The sequence below is a fragment of the Bicyclus anynana genome, chromosome 19 (assembly GCF_947172395.1).
Source record: "Bicyclus anynana chromosome 19, ilBicAnyn1.1, whole genome shotgun sequence".
NCBI classification, from domain to species: Eukaryota; Metazoa; Arthropoda; class Insecta; order Lepidoptera; family Nymphalidae; genus Bicyclus; species Bicyclus anynana.
In genome coordinates this window covers 6,013,585-6,037,157 of record NC_069101.1, presented here as the reverse complement: position 1 = coordinate 6,037,157, position 23,573 = coordinate 6,013,585, and the positions used below count along the sequence as shown (strand labels likewise).

General features: G+C 36.4%; 1 protein-coding gene across 3 annotated transcripts in view; it reads left to right on the top strand.

Moving 5' to 3' along the window:
* The window catches only part of LOC112053422 (cytochrome b5 reductase 4), a 108,679-nt gene that overhangs the window by 39,486 nt on the left and 45,620 nt on the right, over positions 1-23,573 (top strand). The window contains exon 1 of one of the 3 annotated variants that reach the window (XM_052887266.1): positions 627-758. The exons of the other annotated variants lie outside the window; for them this stretch is intronic. Coding sequence (XP_052743226.1) covers positions 695-758 — 64 coding nt within the window. The 5' untranslated portion in view covers positions 627-694. Of the gene's footprint in view, positions 1-626; positions 759-23,573 lie in introns of those variants that run through there. 3 annotated transcript variants of the gene reach the window in all.

Genomic DNA, 23,573 nt, shown 5'->3' with positions numbered 1-23,573 from the left:
TTTTATCCCCATATACCTGCAGGAATGGGAACTATACGGGTGAAACAGCTGTAGGTCGGCTACTATGTATATTTGACGTCAAGTGTTTCCTATTTAGGACGTTCCTTGTTGTTAGACGGTTTGGTTGCATGAGGCGCATTCTAATGGATGTCGTATTGATTGACAGTGAATCATATCCATTAGGCCAACGTTTCCCAACCTGTGGTCCGCGGACCCCTAGGAGTCCGCGAGTATGTGTATGGGGGTCCGCGGTGTCGTCTCTGGACCATACATAAATGCTAATATCTCGTTATCGCTACGCTTACTAAAAGCGAGCAGATTTTTTTTCTTTTCAGATGAGAGACTAACTAACACAGATATTAGAAATGATGCAAACTTGCTTGCATATGTTTTTTTTTTATTTTGTTTACCTCTGCCTTCGCACATTACAGGTGAAGCAATATTTGAACAACTTTATTCCACTCATGAAATTACTTGTAAGAAGTTTGTGGCACTTAGTACCCATGGTACTATGATCGGGGCACTGTTTATTTTACTAAGGGGGCCGTGAAAACTGTGTTTGATTTCCTAGGGGTCCGTGGCTGAAAAAGTTTGGGAAACGCTGCATTAGGCTGTGCCGCCTCATACTTAGCTGGTCTAACTCAATTATTCGCCTGTCTTCCTTGTTAATGGTGTACCATCAATTCCAAGCGAAATGTTTTGTTGTATTATCAAACAGACTCGACGAAGCGAGTCTTCCTCGAACTCTAGTTTATCAAGTAAGTTCAGATTGTTTAATTTCATAAAGTTAATTTATATTAAATTAGTTTTTAAGGTTACTTTGAGGAAATATTATTATAATCCTAAATTTTATAATAAACCTAAATTAACATTGCTATTATAAGTATAAAGTGCTCTTAAGTATAATATAATAAAAATACCGTTATAAATTGCCGACGAAAACAAGTATGTAGGTACTGTGAATTGGTTTGTAATTCAAATAAAAAGCACATATGAAATTTTGAAATTGCTGAGCTGTGTAGCTATTAAAGCCGGCTTTAATAGCCAATTGACGATCCCTCCTGTATTTACTTACTCCTTTACACCTATGTAGGAGACCATAAGCTTTAGGCAATGTGGCATATAATAGCTATCCTCAGAAAATAACGATGTAATTTACTCATATATATTTATCGTTTTTTATATTACTATCAGAACTACATATTTTTAACCACGTATTTCCCATTCCCGTGGAATTACGGGGATAAAATATTGCCTATGTCACTCGCTGATAATGGAGCCATCCATTATGATTGATGAAATGATTTTTTAAATCGGTCTAATGATATTTAGTTTTTTTAAATGTCTTTTACATATAAATTGTTTAAATATACGAGTTTGTAGACAATAAATGTTAAGCAGTTTGTACGAGTATCTACCTTCATAACAATTTTAGATGGATTATAGACGAAATTGTGAACAAAAAATGCGAGAAAGGTACATTTTTACTTAAGTTTATTAAGTTAATTGCTTCTCTACGCTACTAAGCTCCTGCAAGATAAATAGTTCTTAGAGAGAAATACTTTGTTCTAGTTTTCCTCTCAAGTAACTCAACGGAATAGGATTATTAACTTTAACTTAGTTACTTATTCAAAGACCTACTGACGGGAGCTTCCATTTCTAATGGTTGTTTATGATTGGATAAAATGTTTGTATAAACAGTTAGGTAAATCCTTGAAGTCCATGTTGGAAAATAAAGTCCGTTATTTCCTATTCTGGAAATAATTCTGGTATAATATTGTGTATTATACTAATATTTTAAATACGTGAAGGTGAGAGGGTTATATCTGGAATTGCTGAACTGATTTTTTAAAATTCTTTTAACAATAAAAAACTATGTTATTTGTGAGTATTATAGGCCCTATATTCCACGGGAACGGTAATTGCGCGGGTGAAACCGCGCGGCGTCTGCTTGTCTATAATAATATTATTAAGAGGAAGGATTTGATTGTTTGTTAGATAGGCTCTGAAACTACTGAACCAATTTGAAAAAATATTTCACTGTTGGGAAGCTGCACTATCCCCAAGTGCTAAAAGCTATATTTTATCCCCGTATTCCCACGGGAACAAGAACCACGCGGGTGAGACCGCTCGGCGTCTGCTAAATAGTTTGTCCATAATCATTTTATGATGAAAACATTTTATTGTTTCATACTTTTTCATTTTACTTTTCTGTAGTCAGTTTTTAGTTTATGAACTCTAACAGTCCAAGTTATTGTTCAAATAAAACTGAAAATCCTCTTCGTTTAGATTTCACAATTCCGCTAACGAATGAAGTTGTGAATCCATTTTTCTATAAATTGGTGTGGTTTTGTCTTTTGCCTTCGCTATTTATAATCTTACCAGCAATATCGTTTTCATCATCATCATCATCATCATCATCATCATCATCATCATCATCATCATCATCATCATCATCATCATCATCATCATCATCATCATCATCATCATCATCATCATCATCATCATCATCATCATCATCATCATCATCATCATCATCATCATTATCATCATTAAAAGCCGATGACGGTCTCGAGCCGCGAGCATCCAGCGGCTCCTTGCAACCCGCTTGATGACCTCAGTCCACCTAGTGGGGGGTCGACCAACACTGCGCTTTCCGGTGCGGGGTCGCCATTCCAGCACCTTGGGACCCTAACTTCCATCGGCCTTTCGAACTATGTGGCCTGCCCATTGCCACTTCAATCACTCAGCAATATCGTCACTCCAGTACAATACCGGGTAAGAACCTTGCATTGAATATTATAGTCCCATGATATGCGGGTGACGGGAGGGAAGTGAGGTGCATCAGTCGTGGGTTTATCATTCATCGCTACACGCCCTCGGCCCGCGCGCACCATCGGGAGTGGTACGAACGGAGTTGCCAAGCTATATACGACAATTAATACGGTTTCACCCGCGTAGTTTCTGTTCCCGTGAGAATACGGGCATAAAATATAGTTTATGACACTCACATATAACGTGGCTTTCTATTTGTAAATGAACTTTCAAAATCGGTTCAATAGATTCAGAGATTACCCCCTACAATACAAACTCTCCTTATACAAACCCTCTTTATAATCTATTTATATCTATACTTGTAATAAAACTGTAGATACTGAAGCTAAAAATATTTTTTTTCGATTTTCTGTCTGTCTTTTATTGTTATTCGGGCATCACGCTGAAACTACTGAATAAATTAAATTGGAACTTGGCACAGTTTAAGACCATAATACAGAAAAGGTTATAGGATACTTTTTATTGGGAAAATAAAACAAGAAAGAGGTGAAATAGGGGTTGAAAGTTTGTATGGAAAGTCCTTCATTTTTAGAGTTATACTTTTAAAATTTCGTTAATAAATCATAAAAAATACGAAATATAATGTGATTCAAAAAAATTTAAAATTCAACGCTTTAAGTGGTGAAATAGGTTTTGAAAGTCTACATTGATAAAAATAGATTTTGACATGGTTGACTTGAAACGACCCCACTCTGCTACTATTTTCCTTATTAAATATTTTGAAATCTAATATTAATTACATCCCAAATTCTTCCGTACACATGACTAATTTTTGAAAGGTTTGTAATTTGAATCTTTCGTCCTCTAGTTTCATTTAAAATGGCTTCCTGCCTCGCTAGAGGTGTTCACAAAGGGACTAATTAAAAGGTTTCCGTCGACATCGTTTTTATACAATCTTAGTACAGTACGCTTCTTTGTGAGGAAAATATTCACAATGATCAATTAATTTCTTTTTATAGTACCTTTCAGTTACAAAAGGCCGGCCATTATTTACCGTGTCTTACTTTCGGGCCACGACATTCAAAGCGTTGTTATGTGCTGCGAGCGTCAGCGTAGAGCGTTAGAATCATTATAATCCGGTCAATTTAAACATTCGAAATTACATAAATTCCCACCAAACTGAATCTGTAAGATTGTTTAAAATATCATTAAAAATAAAATCTGAAAGTTCCCCATCTTCCCTGTAAGGAAAAAAAAAATATTAATTTTTTCGCGATTTTCAGCAAAACTGTAAGTTTTATCATAAAAATACCTCAGACAAAAATTGTAGATCATAAAATTATCTACAAAAATGTATTAATTCTTTTATTTCTACGAGCCACCGTTTTTTGAGATATAACGATTCAAAAAGTTGTAAAAGTTGTAATCTTCATAATATGCACACGTTTCCACGCCACCTATGAGGTACTTACTTAGCGCGTTTTATTTTTACGTGGATTCCCCAGTAGGCCTGTTCCACGGGTCTGTTTTTATCCTGTTTAACTTGAAACTATTGAAAAATAATGGATATTAGCAGAGATTGAAAAGATAAAAGCAATTTAAGTTAAAAAAAGTAGTGAAATTTAATCGTCCAAGTCGTCAAACTTTCAAATTCATCTTCTTGTTCTTTTTCTTAATCTTCTTGTAAAATTTTCATGTTGAATCTTACCGATTTTCAGCTTGGTGGGAATTTAGGTAACTTTACTCTTATTTTTTGGCTTAATTTGACCGGCCTATTATGAAATGGTCAATCTCTTGACGCGCGTTATAGCGCGTCAAAGAAACAATTGGATATTTTTTATAGAACAAAAATTAAAACTGGTACAAAGCACGTGTTCAGTCCATATATCAGTTATAATTTACAAAATATCAGTTATATAATGATTTATTTATTTTGCTATCATCCGCGAAAATTCGGCGAACCCATGCGACAACGTCACCCAGGTCCGACAAAATACTCTCTACGTGCAATAGCAATTGAAATTGCACGTTGTAGAGTCAACATCTCCTGAGGATGCTCCGGTTTCGGGGTGAAACGTACGCAGAGAGTATTTTGTCGGACCTGGGTGACGTTGTCGCATGGGTTCGCCGAATTTTCGCGGATGATAGCAAAATAAATAAATCATTATATAATCATGATGAACTTCCGCAAAGTAACGCCTGCTTCTATCCAATATTTAAAATATCAGTTATAATTCAAGCAAGAATAGCGAGGATCCTGAGATACAGGTTTTTTTAAACTTAAATTAGCACCAATCAAAGGGGGTAGGTAGGGTATAACAAAAGAATGGACCAACAAACCACGTAGCAACATGCAGAATCGTAATCTGAACGCTTTTCTGAGTTCATAACTGTAAACAGAATGCGGTAATCATTAGGTACGCACACACAGAATAATTTTCCTAAAACATAAAACTGATAGTTGAAGTTCACATTTCGATCGAAGATCAAACTTCAAAGGTATCTAATAGTTTGCGAAATAATTAACCTTTACATATATTAACACTTACCTGATCTCTATCTATTATACATGTTTAATTAACGTGATAATTATTCAAGTTAATTACAAGTTGTCTGTGTTTCAAGACCGCTGTATGTACATGGTTTATAGTCGCAATAGGAACGTCGTTGATTAATCACGAACATTTAACTTTAAATTAATATAATTATGTTTCTAAATACGTTTGTAAATTATATTAATTAGTGTAGGTATAGACAGCGTAAAAACAACGAATTGTAACTACACATACTCGTATATATATACTTAAACAATACACATCACTATCTAGCTCCAAAGTAAGCATACAGAGTAGCTTGTGTTATGGGTGCTAAGATAGTTGATATTATAATATTAATATACAATTATATACTACATATAAATACTTATATAATGTATAAATACACACAGACACTGGAAAACACTCATGCTCATCACTCAAATATTTTCCAGTTGTGGGAATCGAACCCACGGCCGTGGATGCAGAAAGCGGGCTCACTACCCACTGCGCCACGCGGCCGTCGTATATATTATCTATATCCTATAGTAGTTCTAATGCTGACCACCCACGGTCTGATATACTCACATGTCTGCAGCGCTGCGGCATGACGTCCGGTAAAACTCAACGTGTGTTGGTCGCAATGTGCAAAGCGGCTCGACTTGGGGCAAAAATGTCGACCATTATTAACCCCCAACGCAAAAAGAGGGGTATTATAAGTTTGACGTGTCTGTCTGTCTGTCAGTCAATTTGTAGCACCTTAGCTCCCGAACGGATGAAGCGATTTGAATTTAGTTTTTTTGTATTAAAGGTGACTTATGTGCTAGTGTTCTTGGACATGTATGATGAAAATCGGTTGAGACGTTTAAAAGTTGTGGGGGGTGAAAGTGGGGAAGAATACCCAAATGTCTGCATATATACTCGAGTGGGGTCTTAAATGAAAGCGCACTGAAAGAGAATATGACTTGATTGAGAGTGTAGATTGAGATGTAATTAATAGTGTTCATGACATTCGAGGGTTATTCAAAGTTTTCAACTTTTGTAAATTGTTATACGTTACAAACAGATTTGGTGTCGTATGTGTCTTGTCGCCTTGCGTAGGCCTTCTAGCCAAGTCTTTGATTTGTTTGATGTCTCTCCAATTTCTGCATGCAGGAATTTGACAGTGACAGAGACAACTTATTGGCCCGCAGTACATTCTCCTTTCCCTTATCCCACTTAAGTGGGGTCGGAAAAATATCTCATTCTTGTCAATTCGTCTCTATTACTCGTCAACTCATTGTCTCGTCACTCGTCATCATTGACCCGCAGTATATGCAAGAAACCGCTGACGTGCACACACACTCATGCACGTACGACACTCATGCGTGACACTCAGACACTCATGCTGGCATTGTTTAGCTATGTTCCTGTCTTAAACGTTCCTCCGGCTGCCCGCAATTAAGGTGACTAATTAGCTTCGCAGTGCGCACCATATGCAGTGGCGTAGCTAGGCAACCAAGGGCCCTGATGCAAATTAAAAAATAGGACACCACACTACTATCTAAACTGGTTAGATTTTATTAAGTAGAAATATTAAATATATACAAATACGTAAAAATGCTGAGGTACTTTATCATCATCATTATCAACCCATATTCGGCTCACTGCTGAGCTCGAGTCTCCTCTCAGAATGAACACGCAGAGAATTGAGAAAATTCTCTGGTTTGCTGGTTTCCTCACGAAGTTTTTCCTTCACCGTTTGAGACTCGTGATATTTAATTTCTTAAAATGCACACAAAGGAAAAGTTGGAGGAAAAACAACGTGAGGAAACCTGCGTACCAGAGAATTTTCTTAATTCTCTGCGTGTGTGAAGTCTGCCAATCTGCATTGGGCCAGCGTGGTGGAACCTAACCTAACCCGTCTCTTTCTGAGAGAAGACTCGAGCTCAGCAGTGAGCCGAATATGGGTTGATAATGATGATGATGATGAAAACAGTCTTACTGAAATACACTAACTGAAAATCGATTCGCTGAAACCCAATATAGTACAACTTGACTCGAATATCTGACTCTGAAAGCTTGATATACTTTACGCCTTTTTATTCGACATAACAAATGTTACCTGACGTAATATTGTAAACACGATCGCCCCTGGTCCTTTGTCATAGGATAAACAAGGCCTTCAATTAAAACAACAAGCGGTTGTAATCATGGCCTCGATATCTGCCGACCCGGCAAATATGTAAACCCTTGCAGGATTTACGGGTATACGTAATACGAGTCGCTTGCTGCATATTGTCGACTATGATTAATTGGATGCTGTTAGCGATCGATCGAAGCCGAGATAAACGATATTACGAAACTTCTTCTTCTTGGTCGCGTTCTTCATTGCTGAAGGTCGTGTCCGCACTGGAGTTTCTTCGATGCGTTGTTTATAATTCCCCTCCAAACAGCCCGGTTCTCAGCTGTTGTTACAGGGAGGCCAGAGAGTAACTTAACCTAAGCAGACCAGAGGGTAGGTGACCACCTTGCCCACCATTATTAGTTTATCTAGGCCCATCCAGGCCATCGCCTTCCCGATTACGAAATTATTGGTTGTCAAAATGAAAGACTTACTTGTAACCCCTCTTTGCAAATTCCGCGACTTCGTCCACGTGAAATTTATTTTTCGCCAAATCCTGCAGGTACTATGGCTTTTTTCGGTATAAAAAATAGCCTATATGTTGCTAAATAACCTCTTGTATCTACCAGTGAAAGTCCCGTTAAAATCCGGTTCAGCGGTGAACCGCTGAACCGGATAAACTGTCTATCTGTCTGTCTATCTGTCTAACTGGCTATCTGTCTGTCTGTTTAATCCTGAAGGATTAAACAGACAGACAGACTGACAAAAGATACTTTAGTGTGTTTTAGTAACTATTGATAAAACCCAGCTATTATAATATTTTAAAAAAAGTATGAACTAGCCTATAATCACTTTAAAAACAGCACTGCTGGCCAAATTTAATCAACTGAGAAATGTCATCTATCTACTGTATGATATCCACGAAGGGTTGTAGACAACGGATGACATTTGTTACATAGAATCTCAATTTCGTACATGTCAAGTAACATACGTCAAGTTAGTGAATTAGTCTACTGATACATGTATAATATACACAAAATATTGCTTTATTTCAAAACAAAACATTTGATCCAGTTATTACTAAACGTAGTTTTGTATTTGTATAGATGTAGCTGCTGTAATGTCGGCAGATATCATAACTTAACATGTAGAGAACAGAAATTATTTTGAATTCTACTCCAATGTGAAAAGGTTCACAATATCTGAAGCCATGTGACAGCGAAAGCTCCCGAAAGCTCTTATGAAGTAAAGTCATTTAACAAATGTAAGCACTTTAAATTATTCGTATTCCCAGCGAAGCGTGATATTTTTTTATGTCAGTGTTTAACTTGTACCGAAAGAGGGATTAAACTTAATTGTAGTACGACCACTAATGTCGCAGTGTTATTTTAGGCGCACAATTAGTGCAGAGGTGACGAACTTGTGGCGAGGGTTAAGAGTGGCGATAAGGGGTACGTAACATTTTTCAACTTCTCAGTGTGATGTTATATTAAATAAAAATAAAAAATAATTATTAAGTTATATTGTTATATCATTACTTAAACGTTTATTTAAGTAAATTTATCGATAGTATTATTAATTTTTCATCATTAATAACCCATATTCGACCCACTTATGAACGGTATTGATGGCAGAGGTCCACTGAGCTATCACGGCGCTATATCATACGAGAATCGATCGATAATATAGTGAAATAAAAATTTTGTATTATATTGTAATAAGTAACTGATTTAATTTCATACCATTTTAAATTAATGTTTTCGAATATTTAATTTCTTCTTTAAACCACCTCAAACAAAATTTAAAAAAATATCACAAGTCGGTCGGGTCATTTTTGAGTTTAAGATGCAGTAACATTAACTTAGTTTTATTTGAAAATTAATAAGTTAATGATCTTGGTTATGGTCTCATAAATAAAATAACTGAATAATTTGACATTAAACGCGATACGCATGTTGTGAATCTACCAGGAAACTTTCCGGCAACATGTATATTAATGAAACCGTGGCTTTAAGCTGGCGGCTATGAATTATTCCTTTTGTACCTCGTCATAACTTGATCATACAACGTCCCAAGGGCATGCATTTTATAATGCAAGACCTCGACACAAGTGAAACTGTTGCGTTCTCTGACAGTTGTGCTATAAAGCGTATGTAAGTCGTAAACTGTTACTCGTAAAATGTTTGCTAGCCCTGCAGTGTTGTATGAATGTGGGAAACTAGACGATAGCCTGACCCTCTTCACATTCGTGTATGCCATATCTCCTTATTTACTCTAATGTACCCAGATAATCCTGTGAGATAACACACCTGCGTCAATTACCATCGAACGTCCCAGCACAATTTAATGGATAGCAAATAAAGATGATAGAGTGTGATATGTAAGTGTGAGTGTGATACTCGTATAATATATATCTATCTATGTACGGGTACGTATGTGTATTGTTTTTATAACGAGTAAACAGGGAAACTCACACAACCATGTTTTGTTGAAAAATTGTCATAAAGTTGAAAGTTTCTTTAGTAATGCTTGTACAAATAAAATTTTGCATAGAACTGCGGCTTTGAAACGAACTAAATCTTTCTATATACTCGTACGTGCACATATTTTAAAGCTAACCAATATCTCTAGAATTTTGTTTTGCTGTACTTTGACAAAATGTTAAAATAAAATTCGGTCTTAAAAGCCAATCAAGTCAAACAAAAATTTTGTAAAATGCCTACGAAGGAAGAACGGACGAAGTTTCCCAACTTTTCCATTTGGTGTTATTTATTGGCCGCTGTTACGTAAGCGACGTAGATTGTTCTACGTCAAACTATGTCGTAATAATTGAATGCTAGGATCTATATAATGGTACGTAACACATATAGAGCATAGGTTCTCAACCTTATTTGGTCCACCACCCCTTGAAGAATATTAATCTGAAGCGCTTAATTTTTTTATCATTATCATTATTAACCCACTGAACGGCCCACTACTGGCCATCCTAGTTATAAGAATTGGGATGTGCAGCTTAGATCCTCGTTACGTATAAGTATACGTTGCTTCAATGCTTATTTGTGGGCAATTTTATATTATATTGAAAAATATATTATAAAATTGCCCACAATAAATATATTATATTAACTTGAAAAATGATTCATAATCAGCTTTATTCATGTCATGGTCATCTAATTTTATTATTATCATTTAGTTCAATTTTTCACTTTTTTTTGTCACGTTCAACTGCCCTACCCTACCCTACACTAAGCGTTGCCAAAACGCACTTAGCCGACTTATTATTTTTATAACTGTATTATTTTGATTTATCTGCTTCCTTTCTGTGCCATCTCAATGTTATCTAACTATCTCTGGATCCTCTACTGCCCCCTTCAAAATTGGCCCCCACACGGTAGCGTTATCGTATACTTTGAGAACCTATGGTACAGGGTGTACGTACACGTATGGCTTTAACTTAATTTAGAGCTTCCCTCGACGTCCGAGGAAATTGATCGTTAATGTTCCCCGGGACGAGTTTCACATACTTGTATCGATTGCTTTTGTTATATAATATTACGGTCAATAAACACAGGTGGGGTTCCATCTGGAACTAATCACAACTTCATGTAGGTCAATACTCTTACAGCCAGTTTCTTCATGTAAAGCTAAAGTAACAGTAAAAGTAGTAAGTAGTAAAGAAGACTTTATTTTTCAGTGAATAAGACCGTCACTTTTGATTTATGACGTTACTTTGACTGTTACTTGCGATGAAGAAACTGGCCGTTAATCTAGCATTTTTAGCCAATTTCCAAAGAGAAGGTAGTTTTATGTCCGGCTGTATGTATTATTTTTATTTTAACCATTTATCAACTTTATATCATTACTAGCTAGCTGACCGGGCAAATGTTGTCTTAACTTACAAAGTATTCACTGGCTATGAATATATTCACGACTTTCAGATCTATATGATATGCACACAAAATTTCATAAAAATCGGTCCAGTCCTTTCGGAGGACTTTGGTGACAAACAATGATCTAATATAAATGAATTAAAAGTGACAAGCCTCTTTAAAGAAACAAGTTTTTACTTGAATGCGCTAAAATGAAAAAAATACTTTTTACTTTAAAATCTACTCATATAGTCATTACATAATTTGTTCCTATGATATAAAAGATTGTGGCGAGCTTTATAAGTAGAAGTATTTCCTTAGTTTTAAATTTTTTGTAGTCAATTAAATTAAATACATTAGTCTCGTGAAAAATATAAGGAAAAATATACGAACGTGTGCGAACAAGAAGATATAAAATAAAACAAAGGATTGCAAATTGTAATTCTTTTCTACCGAAATTTAAAAAAAGGAATTATGATAATAGGTACCTGACCTAATAAAAATCGAATCAAATATTTGCATTTTATATAAAGGAAATCCTCGAATGAAAAAAGTTATTCTATAGATATTTACTCGCAAAAAAGGCCCATTTGGAACTTCACGCTAAGAGCTTTATGTTAACATAAATATCTCTTATCGGAAGTCGATTCACAAGAAAAACATTTTCCGTAGGCTATTACCGTTAATATTAACGTATTATGTATTTTTTTGGATAATATTTTCTTGTATAGGGAAAATGTGTATTGACAACTTTCCGAAGTAATTTAGATTACTTCCACTTGGCTATAAATAAGTATTTGGAGTTGTTATTGGTCTGAAAACTTTCCTTTGGCTTTAGAATATTATGTACGCAAGATAAGCTGTGTATTCCCCGCAAATACAAATGTTTGGTTTTAAGTATTAAATGAATGTATATTTGCTCGTAAGATTAGGTTATCTGGTTCAAAATTTACGTACTTACGACTATTGGAAGGTATTGGATCGAAGCAGGTGTTTCTTTGCGGAACTATTTTTCCGATTTGAAAAATTCTATCAGTGTTAGGTAGCCCACTTATCGAGGAAGGCTATAGGCTAGGCTAGTGTATTACTACCATATTCTTACGGGAACAGGAACTACGCGGGTGACATCGCGCGGCGTCAGCTAGTGTACGATAATTATGTAAAAGCTTGTTTTGTTTTTTTTTTATGTACTATTCAGTATTATAATATTTTTAGTATCGGATAGTATTCACCTAATAAAATGGAAGCTTTTATGAATAAAATATGTACCTAACCTACAAATATGTGTGTAGCTGTAAAAGTTTAAATGCTCGACTATGATTTGGACTATAAATCAACTATTAAAAAATATTTTCAATAGACAGAAATATTTATTTTACGGTAGCACTGTCTGTGCTATAAAAATTCGTAGCCCACTCTGACTAATGTTATTTGGTAGACTAGTGAAAAGGTTTAGTACCCACGTAATAAAAACTGCGTTTTATGTTTCGCAAAGTTTTTATTTTAAAACAACCAAATACCATGGCTTTTTCCGGGATAAAACGTAGCCTATATGTTACTTAATATCCTCTCTATTTACCAGTAAAAGTCTCGTTTAAATCGGTTTAGCCGTTCCAGAGATTAGCCCGGACAAACAGACAGACAGATCAATGTTAATTGTCATATTTGTATCATTTGAATCATTAATTGAAGCACGTGACACATGTCAGAAATGTATAACGTTTTACAACAAATTCGAGGAAAAGAAAAGTGTGTGTAAGTTTGTTAGTTTATAAAACACTAGCTGACGCCGCGTGGTTCCCGTTCCCGTAGGAATATGGGGATAATATATAGCCTATAGCCTTCCTCGATAAATGGGCTATCTAACACTGAAAGAATTTTTCAAATCGGACCAGTAGTTCCTGAAATTAGCGCGTTCAATCAAACAAACAAACAAACTCTTCAGCTTTATAATATTAGTATAGAATTAGAAGCTCTATAGGGACTACTATTACCAAACACGTACAGTATTCATACAGTTTATTAAATGGTTTACAAATAAAATAACTGGGTTGTTACATAGATTACGTAAATTAGCGCACTCGATACGAGTGCGTCCGTTCACTATTCAACGTTGTGGACGACTAACTATGCCTATGCGCGGCGCGCGGGCGCCGCGGTTAATAGTGTTGGGAAACGTTTATAGTGATGCGCTATAGCTCTATATTAACGTAGTGAGGCATGTAGTTTTGTAAATATTTATACAATTTAATAAAGTAGACCACCTTGTTTGCAATCTTCTATTATAAAATGTATTACATAGCTGTGGAGTAAAGCTGTTAGATATACTTTTATTTAGTCTCCAATAGAACATGTTTCTGTATGTATAAGACAGGTAATTTCGAAGTATCAAACCAAATACGCTCATTAAGTATTGGTGGGTGACGAAATTGGACTCCGTAACGATAATTCTTATACATCTAAATATATGTATAAAACAGTTGGGTCAATTACCTCGTTTAGAACTCCAGAACGGGTTAACGGATTTAGCCCACAGAATACGTAATAGTACAAGTCTAGACGAAAATTGGCACAGAGTTATATTATACAGAATAGCACACCGGTTATTTCTTATTCCAGTATTCCTATGGGAAAGGGATCTAAGCGGGCAAAAACACGGGGCACAGCAGTTGGTATTTAATACTTTCCGAGATAGGATTTCAATTTACTTTGATACATACCTACTTGCATTTTTTTTTATATCGTGCAGCATTTTGTTTGTTTACACATCACATAGTGAACCGTTTTTGGAGTTTATTGGAGTTTTTTTTTTCTATTATTTCTTAGGGATAGTCAACATTTACATATTATTTCTTAAATCTAAAAATAAACGTAAAAATAATTTAAACATGTAAACGATAGTATCCACGAATACACATACGGAAATTATGGCGTCACAAAATACATAAACATAAATCAATTACAAAAAAAACAAACAAACATAAATCTATATAAAAAAGAGAGAATTATAACAATAATAATTAAAAATACAACGAAACACAAATAGATAAGAAAAAAAAAATAATAATAATTATAATAAGAGATCTAATAATAAGAATTAAGACACTATTACTTACTCAGGTACAGGGATATTTAATTTTTGAAGAGTGATTGAGATGGCCTTTTTATATTGGGGTTCGGGCAAGGCAAATACGTCCACATCGTCAAATAACTTGTTGTATGTGTCCACAAGTCGACGCATAGGCGCGCGCTTTCCAGCGTTGGTTTTACAGAAATTGACAGCGAATAAATTATAAGCACGCACCCGACGTTGACCTGCATACTTCAAAACATTTAGTGATAATTTACATACTAGTTTACTCTTTAAGAATCGATTTTTCATATATAGCCCCCGGTATGAAAAAAATATGGGCAGTAAAATTCGATGAACGAATAACAGCGTTACGTTTTTTGTGCGCAACCTATTATGCGCACCTTTCACCGTGCGCTGCCGCGAACAGCGTGCGGGCAAGCCCGCACTCATGTGCACGCTGTTGGCAGGCGCGCACGTCGTGGCCTGCTGCTCGTCGGTTGCGCACCTTTCACTTTAGTAGTAGTATTGAGACGTACATAGTGCTACGCATATGCTACGGGACAACATACACCTATTTAGACAGTCGATCTGAAAGAGTAAACTCCATTAGTACGTCAGAGCTGACACACACTTTTTTTTTGTCTTGGTAAATACTATGAGCTTGCGATAGACATACCTCATTTTATTCATATTGAAAGCTTAAAGTAAGATTAAAGTTGGAAGATTGTCAGCCCATTCTCCTATAGCTTAGCAAGTTCGTTGATGACACTCCCATGATATGCGGGCGACGGGGGGGACTGCGCGGGTGTGAAGTCGCGCGAGCGGGGCATCGCTCCCGGCCCGCCCGGACCTTCGGGAGTGTTACGAACGAATTTGCTAAGCTATACGTTAAGGTAAAGGTAAAGTATAAGGTAGTTTGGTAGCCAATTACAGAGTTTAGACGTCTTAGAATAAAGAAAAGCTTTGTATTCCATCCGTCCTAGATTTGTGCACTAAAATATATCTTCTATAGTCTGACAAGTTCGTTAATGACACTCCTATGATTTGCGGGCGACGGGGGGGAAAGACTGCTAGGGTGTGAATTCGTGCATGCGGGGTAGTGAGGTGCATCAGTCGTGGATTTTTTCATTGCTACAGGCCCCCCCCGGACTATTGGCTGTGTTACGAACAAAATTACCAAGCTATGATCTCAAGTTGACGCGCCACTGTAGACAAAACACAAAATTTGTTTTGTATAAAGTAAAACTTACTACAAAAATGTTTTATTATTACCAGTAACAGTTAATATTTCCATTTATTTTCGTACATTTTGTATTACGGAGATATTTGAAAAGCCTTTCGTCACCGTGCTTTAGCTATGATAAAATTATACAGTCAGCGGCCGAGTTCTAGTTTCACGAGCAAAACAAAGCGAAGGGTGGCGGGTCGAGGCATTTGTTTGCCGAAATATACGAAAATATTAAGCGTCATTTCTTTTTGGCATTCAAATAACCATTCTGGGCTTTGGTTGTGTAAGTAATTCTTTAGTGAAGACAACGAAATTCAGCTCTGGTCAGAAATTGTTCGACCAACACACGATCAGTTTAATCGGATGCCCTGCCGTTAACGCTGCACGCTCGTGGACTTTAGACTACAAGCCCTTGGAAAATATTAACCTGTGAAATTAACCAAAGTGAGTAACGCTTAGAAGGCTGTTACTATATCAGAGTTATCAGAAAATAACTCTGAGCACTATGCCGTCATTTCTGAGCGGTATATTTCGATAATTATTTATTTTTGGGCGGCATAGTTATTAAACATTGTCCGTGTTAAATAATATTTTGAACGTTATGCCGTACATTTACAATGACCTTGTATCATATAGGTGTAGGGATACGGTTGCGACCCTTTGCTTTCGACCCCGCTTTACCACGCAGCTCCTTAGCGTGACAATGATTGACATGACGATTAGCGTAACATGAGTCTAAGCTATATAACCTACAAAGTAAAATACAAAGTGGCGGGCCTGTAGTCATCTTTCTACAAGCGCTAACGCTTTGAAAACTAAACAAAATTTACGGAAATTACTGGTTCTTGGCAAATGTCATTTCCATACATTTTTGCCACACAGCTATAGGCCCTCGCCCTGTAGAGAGCCTTCAAAATAGTCTCTTTGGCTGTCAAGCCGTTAGCGCTGCAGGCATGTGAGATTACTTGATCGTCAGTGGCTGACATTAAATATAGTTATAGGTACATTTCTCAATTTACTAGATCAAGTTAAATCACTACCGCAATAGGCCATTTTCTTCCGTCTGTTAGTATATTACCACAGAATACATTATAGTACATTTACAAAGGAAAATGAAAGGTCATAAGCAGTGATAATGATTGAATTATACAGCGACCTTGTATTATAAGTGTAGCTGCTGAATATTGCAGTGGGAATCCTCATTTGCCCAAAATATTCGCTGGAATATATCCGCGCCACATTTATCATATTTTCGGCGTGATGTATCGATTCGTGTTAGCACTATTGTCGCAAGTTGAGCAAAATGGACTTAACGTACATTGTTTTAAAATTGTAAATCGAATGACAACATGGTAGCACTAACCATGTTTGTATGTAACGAATAAACTCGAAAACTCATCATTATCATCATCTTCATCATCATATCAGCCGATGGACGTCCACTGCAGGACATAGGCCTTTTATAGGGAATGTCCAAACATCAGGATACTGAGCCACCTGCATCCAGCGACTCGCATGATGTCGTCAGTCCACCTGGTGGGGGGTCAAACAACACTCTTCGAACTATGTGCCCCGCCCATTGCCACTTCAGCTTCGCGACTCGTTGAGCTATGTCGGTGACTTTGGTTCTTCTGCGGATCTCCTCACTTCTGATTCGATCACCCAGAGATACTGCGAGCATAGCTCGTTCCATCGCCCGCTGTGTGACTCTGAGTCTTCTTATGAGGCCCATAGTTAGCGACCAAGTCTCGGAACATATGTCATCACTGGCAACACGCACTGTTCGAAAACTTTTGTCTTCAGGCACTGAGGAATTTCGGATTAAGGAATTTTCAATTAACTTCTGTTAAAATATTGCATTCCAAAATTCCATATTAGATAACATGTAGGAAACCGATATTCTCTACCACACGCCACGAGACGTAAGTGTATTTCGTAAGTTTAGGTACTTCTTTCTTAAGCTAGGGTTCCGCCTGAAACCTGAAACAAAAAGGGTTCCGAAGTAAAAAGTATTCGGGACCCGCTGTCCTAGTAGATAGTCGGCAAAAATAAGGTTATCGGTATACTGCTCTACAAAAAAGCCAGAGTGGTTAGTTCGTACAGGGAGCACTTTGTTTGTCTATGGAACAAACAATTTACTTCTGTGAAAGTCTATATTGACTTGGATGTGTTCGCCAGCAAAAGCTATAAAGCTACAACAAAGTTGATGTCATACCTATCCGTTTATTGATTTCTCTTCGAACTAGGTGTACTTTGAATACGAGTATACAATAATTGGTGCGTATTCTGTAGAAACAATACCATAATTGTAGAGTACTAGCGGATGCCTGCGACTTTCGTCTGCATGGAATTCAGTATTTCACATATCACGCGGGAACCGTAGATTTTTACGGGATGAAAAGTAGCTAAGATTAATCCAGAGTAAAATCTATTTCCATTCCAACTTTCAGCCAAATCGCTTTAGTAGCCGCTGCACAAAGATGGAGCAAACATACACACTACACCCACTTACACACAGACTTTCGCATTTATATATTAGTGTGATGTGATGTGAAGTGTGAATTAGTGTGATACACTGTATATGTCAGATGTATATTGTACCTCTAGGTATTGAATAGGACACGACTGATGCACCGACATTGTTTATGGACCAGGCGCTGTGAGGTATTGAGTGTACATAATTCGAGGACCAATAGACCGAGGATTTTTAAATAGATTAGCTATTAGTGTGATAAGGTCATGATAAATTAGATTATCTTAATGAAACAAGCCATAAAACTAATACAAATAATTTGTTCAGTCACCACCACAAGTTGACACCAAAGTGGTAGTGTATAACAAAAGAATGAACCTATAAAACTTCTGGCTACATGCAGAATCGTAATCTGCATGCTTTTTAACCGACTTCAAAAAGGAGGAGGTTCTCAATTCGGTCGATATTTTTTTTTCTGAGTTCAAAACTGTGAACGAAATGAGTTCCTCGAATTATGTACACTCAATACCTCTCAGCGCTTAGTCTATTAATCAAACCGACATGAAACCATTTCGAGCTACTCGCATTTTTAATAAAATTATTATTGACCTAATCAAAAAAATACTACTACGTAACATGTTTGTATATTATCTAATGCTGTTACGTCGGAATTACATAAATATATATGATTTCCAATATTTTATTATTGGAATCGATGTTGATAAGTACATTAATATGCCAATTAAACAGATATTACCAGTATAATGCGAAAGAGTTTGGCATTAGCATTTATTTTGTACATTTAAATAACTAACTGTACTACCAGCGGACCCGGTCAAGCTTCGCTTTGACTTATATGCACACTTACTTCTTCCCTACACCTACCCTACCCTACCCCTACCTACCCTATCTTTCTATCTGGATCAAACTACACACTGTGTGAAAATTTGATTAAAATTAGTAAGTCCATCGCGGACAGACAACGAGACACGTAATTTATAATATTATGATATATATTGTACGGTCGAGAATGTCTAACCTTAATGACGGTGCAAGGTATTTTGTTAATGAAACTCTTACGTCATCCTCATAATTTAATGAACAGACCACGAACGGTCGCTTAGGACGGGGAGGCAATAAAGGGAAAAGGGCGTTCCGTCACGCGTCGACGCTTTGTGATGAGTACGGAATTACACGACTTCTTGGAATTATTTGAAACCAGCTATCTCTAGCTTAGATCTACGCTTAGCCAACTGTCTGTCACGAATAATCTTCTATACATATATATATAATAAGGGTTCTGTTTTTGTACTACGTACGTTCGGAACCCTAAAAATGAGTCTTGAATCTTCCTAAGTAAGTGCAAATCTCGAGAAAGGCTGAACAGATTTCGCTAATTCGTTTTTTAGAATGCTCCTTGAAGTATGAGGATGGTTCTTACGCAGAGTTTTTTTAAGGGTGGGGGTAGGGTAGGGTAGGGGTAGGGAAGAAATGCACAAAAATCAAAGCAAAGCTCGAGCGGGTCCACTTACAATGACCCCGCAGACAAAAAAGTATGTAAACAACGAGTCGTTTACTATACTAGATAAATGGACATGTCTAGGATGCTTTCTCTATATCTAGACATATAGAAAGCGTCTATCGCACGTCTTCAAAAAAGAGAACAAGTTTTTAAAAAAAATTAATTAAGTATTATATTTATTATTCATCATCATCATCATCATCAGCCGATGGATCCGCTGTTGCACATAGGCCAACGGAAACCGTGCTTTTTCAAATCTGTCGTACCTACTACGAGACTTCGTACCGAAATAATCTCTTAAGAAGATCTTAAAGTCAGTCTGCTAATGCCAGCTCGACTTAGATAGACATTTGAAGTCGGTACTTTGAAAGAATTATTTTCAGCAGTTCATCGTTTATGACTGAAATAAAATCTGATCATCTGATAGATTGATTTATTGCAAAAATGTATTACAATTTGGCCGATCGCCAACTCTTTGAAAACTTTTTACATGTATTTCTGTAACAAGTCAAGTCTAGGTAACGTTACAATTAATAATATTTATTACAATTTTATTACACACATAACAGATAATTACTAATAACTGTCAATAATAATGCGTGTTTGGACTTTGGAGCCATCCTAAACTATCATAAGTGATATAAAAATAAATAGAGGACGCAATAAATAAAATAACTTAAAAAAATATTTTTGTATCGTTATCTATGCTAGACTCCTAAACGTGTATGCAGTAGTTTTGACAATTGAAAAACAAGTCTCTAGTGTTTATCTATTAGCATTAAAATATACTAGTAATACAATAAGCCTTAAAACATATACGTAGTTCAACGGTTATAAGGCGGACTGAAATCCGGAAGGCTCCATGTTTCCAGTCCATTTCATTTTTGTCGCGTCGACTCGCTCGTCGCTCGTAGCAAAAGCTTTACCCGTAATTGAAGAAGAAAAGATAGGTCATATCGTATAACTATAACTAAATATCGTATATTTTTTTTTAAATTTTGTGTCTTAAATTTTATTTGTCTATTGTATTTGACGTTGTTGCGAAAACAATTTAGCTTAACAATTACCAAAGTTTCGTGGTAAAATGAAAATAAAAGAGCCGTCCTCTCTAGAAGTTCTTATGTCCCAATTTGGTAATGACACTTTGGAAAGTTTTGTCTGACTTAATTTCAGAACTTCCGAGTAGTTTTATATTCTTTACAAGTCAGCCCTTGACTACAATCTCACCTGGTGATATGTGATGATGCAATCTAAGGTGGAAGTGGGCTATCTTGTTAGGAGGAGGATGAAAATCCACATCCCCAGTTTCTACACGACATCATACTAGAACGCGAAATCGCTGGCGGCACGACTTTGCCGGTAGGGTGGTAACTAGTCACGGCTAAAGCCTCCCACCAGCTAAACCTGGACCAATTAAGAAACCCTCAATCTGCCCAACCGGGGATCGATCCCAGGACCTCCGAACCACAGAGGCCGTCAAAAAGCTTGGCATTCTTCAAAATAAAAGGTTTATTAGTAAAATTAGAATTCAAAGCGCTTGGTATAGTTTATACAAAAGTCACAAATGCATATCATGCCGTACGTTACCAAAATGTAGAGTTTGGTGAGTCAAAACTGCTTGCCAGATTGTCAACATCGTTACAGGAGTAATCTCAAGAGGCTGATTGAGGTAAATTGCAATTCCGATGTTATCCCTCGAGTTGCAAAGGGCGACGAAGCGAGCCCGACGCCTGAGGACGTTTTCCGTCTAAACTATCTCATAATCTTCATCGAGAAAAAAATCGTTGCGTATTTTTCCCGTAAGAGAATGAAAATAGTACTGAACATGATGAATAGTGATTTGTTAAATTCTTTCATACGTTAGCTATTTTGATCCGCATTCCGTTATCTTTAGGATTTTAAAGAACAGACTTTCAAAGATTTTCATACATACATTTTGTAGAACTTTTATAGGGGGACAACACCGTCACACTTGATTTTTGCCTAAGTTTGTAACTTTAACCGTTTGCGCGGCGCACCCAAACTGAAGTCCTCAACGTTTTTCTATATTTGTCATTGTTGTTCAGATACAAATTGATCGTCGTCGTCGTCGTTGTCGTTATCAACCCACATTCGGCTCACTGCTGAGCTCGAGTCTCCTCTCAGAATGAGAGGGTTTAGGCTAATAGTCGACCACGCTGGCCCAATGCGGATTGGCAGACTTCACACACGCAGAAAATCAAGAAAATTCTCTGGTATGCATTGTTATATCCAATGGTCGTAGCGAGATATTTATACATATCAGCAGCGAGGAGTCTAAACAACCCGATTCCTAGTGGCTTACCTTTTAAAAATCCATACATACTCGTTCATATTTATAACTATAATTTATTTTATACCCTCGAAATAAGTAGGTATATATACCACAACATTTCCGCAATCTATACAAAAAACGCCTGCGCGCATGATTAAAAAAAGCACATAATCGGGTTACCTATTACAAAATTTCAGCCTTCGCTACTGATACATATAAATGTTGTGTTCCTCGAATAAATGGATCGTACAATACATAATGAAAGTAATTTTAAATTTGAACCAGTAGTTAGTAAGTTAGCGCTTACAAACAAATGAACTCTTCAGCTTTAGAATATTATTATTAATATATTATGGATTACAAAATAGAAACTTGAATAAAAAATGTTAAATATATGTATGTGGCTTTATTAAGTAAACTGTTTGAAACCCCAGAAAATATACTGTATTCTGTCACAAGAACTTACTAGCAAAATGGGCATTTAAAGAACGTCGCTTTTATATTAAGCTCTCAAGCAATTTATTGTGTTGTTGAAAATTCTTGCCGTGCGGATTGGAAAAAGCTCGTTTTGTTTTTAATCGACTTCCACTATAACAAAAATTTCTTACACGGTGCCTATAAGAACATCGGTATCTTCAAAATTAGTCTTTTAGAACAAAGTTCTTTAATGCAGGTTACTGAGTGAACTGGCAAAAATCGTCACGCAAAAGTGTCAAAACTTAAAGGTGGTACAGGAAGTTGATATATGCACTCACAATGTTTACTTTACCGCTACGAAAAACCGCTAAACACACTATCCGAAATTGGAGATTTCATATATTTTTTCTTAAGTTGTATCCCGAAAGAGAAAAAAGTATTCCTTTCTGCTTTTTTTCACGAGTGCATCCATATTTCTTATTTTCCAACAATTTTTTCACTTACAACGGTCACAGTCAAAAAGCCCTATCCCACATCAAAACCCGTATCATTATATAGATACCTTAGAGTTATATATATTAACTTTCACATATATAACATTCCTTAAATCTGTAATAACTTCAACTGTAGGTACATAAAACGTTATCTTATTGACTTATACTAACGGACAGACTTATACTCGTATATATGTAGATATTATAGAACAGAGGCGCGGAGAGACCTCCTTGTGACGTTCCGTTTACTTTGTTTCTTCCACCTAGTTGCACATTCAGTGTATTTGAGTGGCTCGGCAAACATTAGTGGACGCCTGTGGGATTAATGCGGCTTTATTGAAACCCAAGGGAGAAAATGTAGCCTTTATTAGGATTCTACACCTTTGAATTCAGTTAACCGTGTCATGTGTGTTGTAAAGGGCGTCATTGCCAGCTTTAACAGGCTTTTATTTGGTTCGATTTATTTAAAAAATATTTACTTTCATATTCCTTTTCTCTAGAAAAACATCACATAAAGAAAACTTTACCGTCTCTTGTATAATTTACACGGATAAATTTCTAAAGAAAATATCTTTATTATTACAACATTTTGCCTACCTTTTGTTTGAACATACCTTCACACTTCACGCTTTATGAAGGAAATGTTATGTTTCCCTTCAGTCGGATCTTCCTGTAACACGCTAGAGGCGGTTCCGCCAAATGTGATGTCTTTATTTACTCGTATAATATAAGAGCTTCCGACAACCACAAAACGCCGCTACTGGCATATTTCCTGTAGTTTTCATACATTT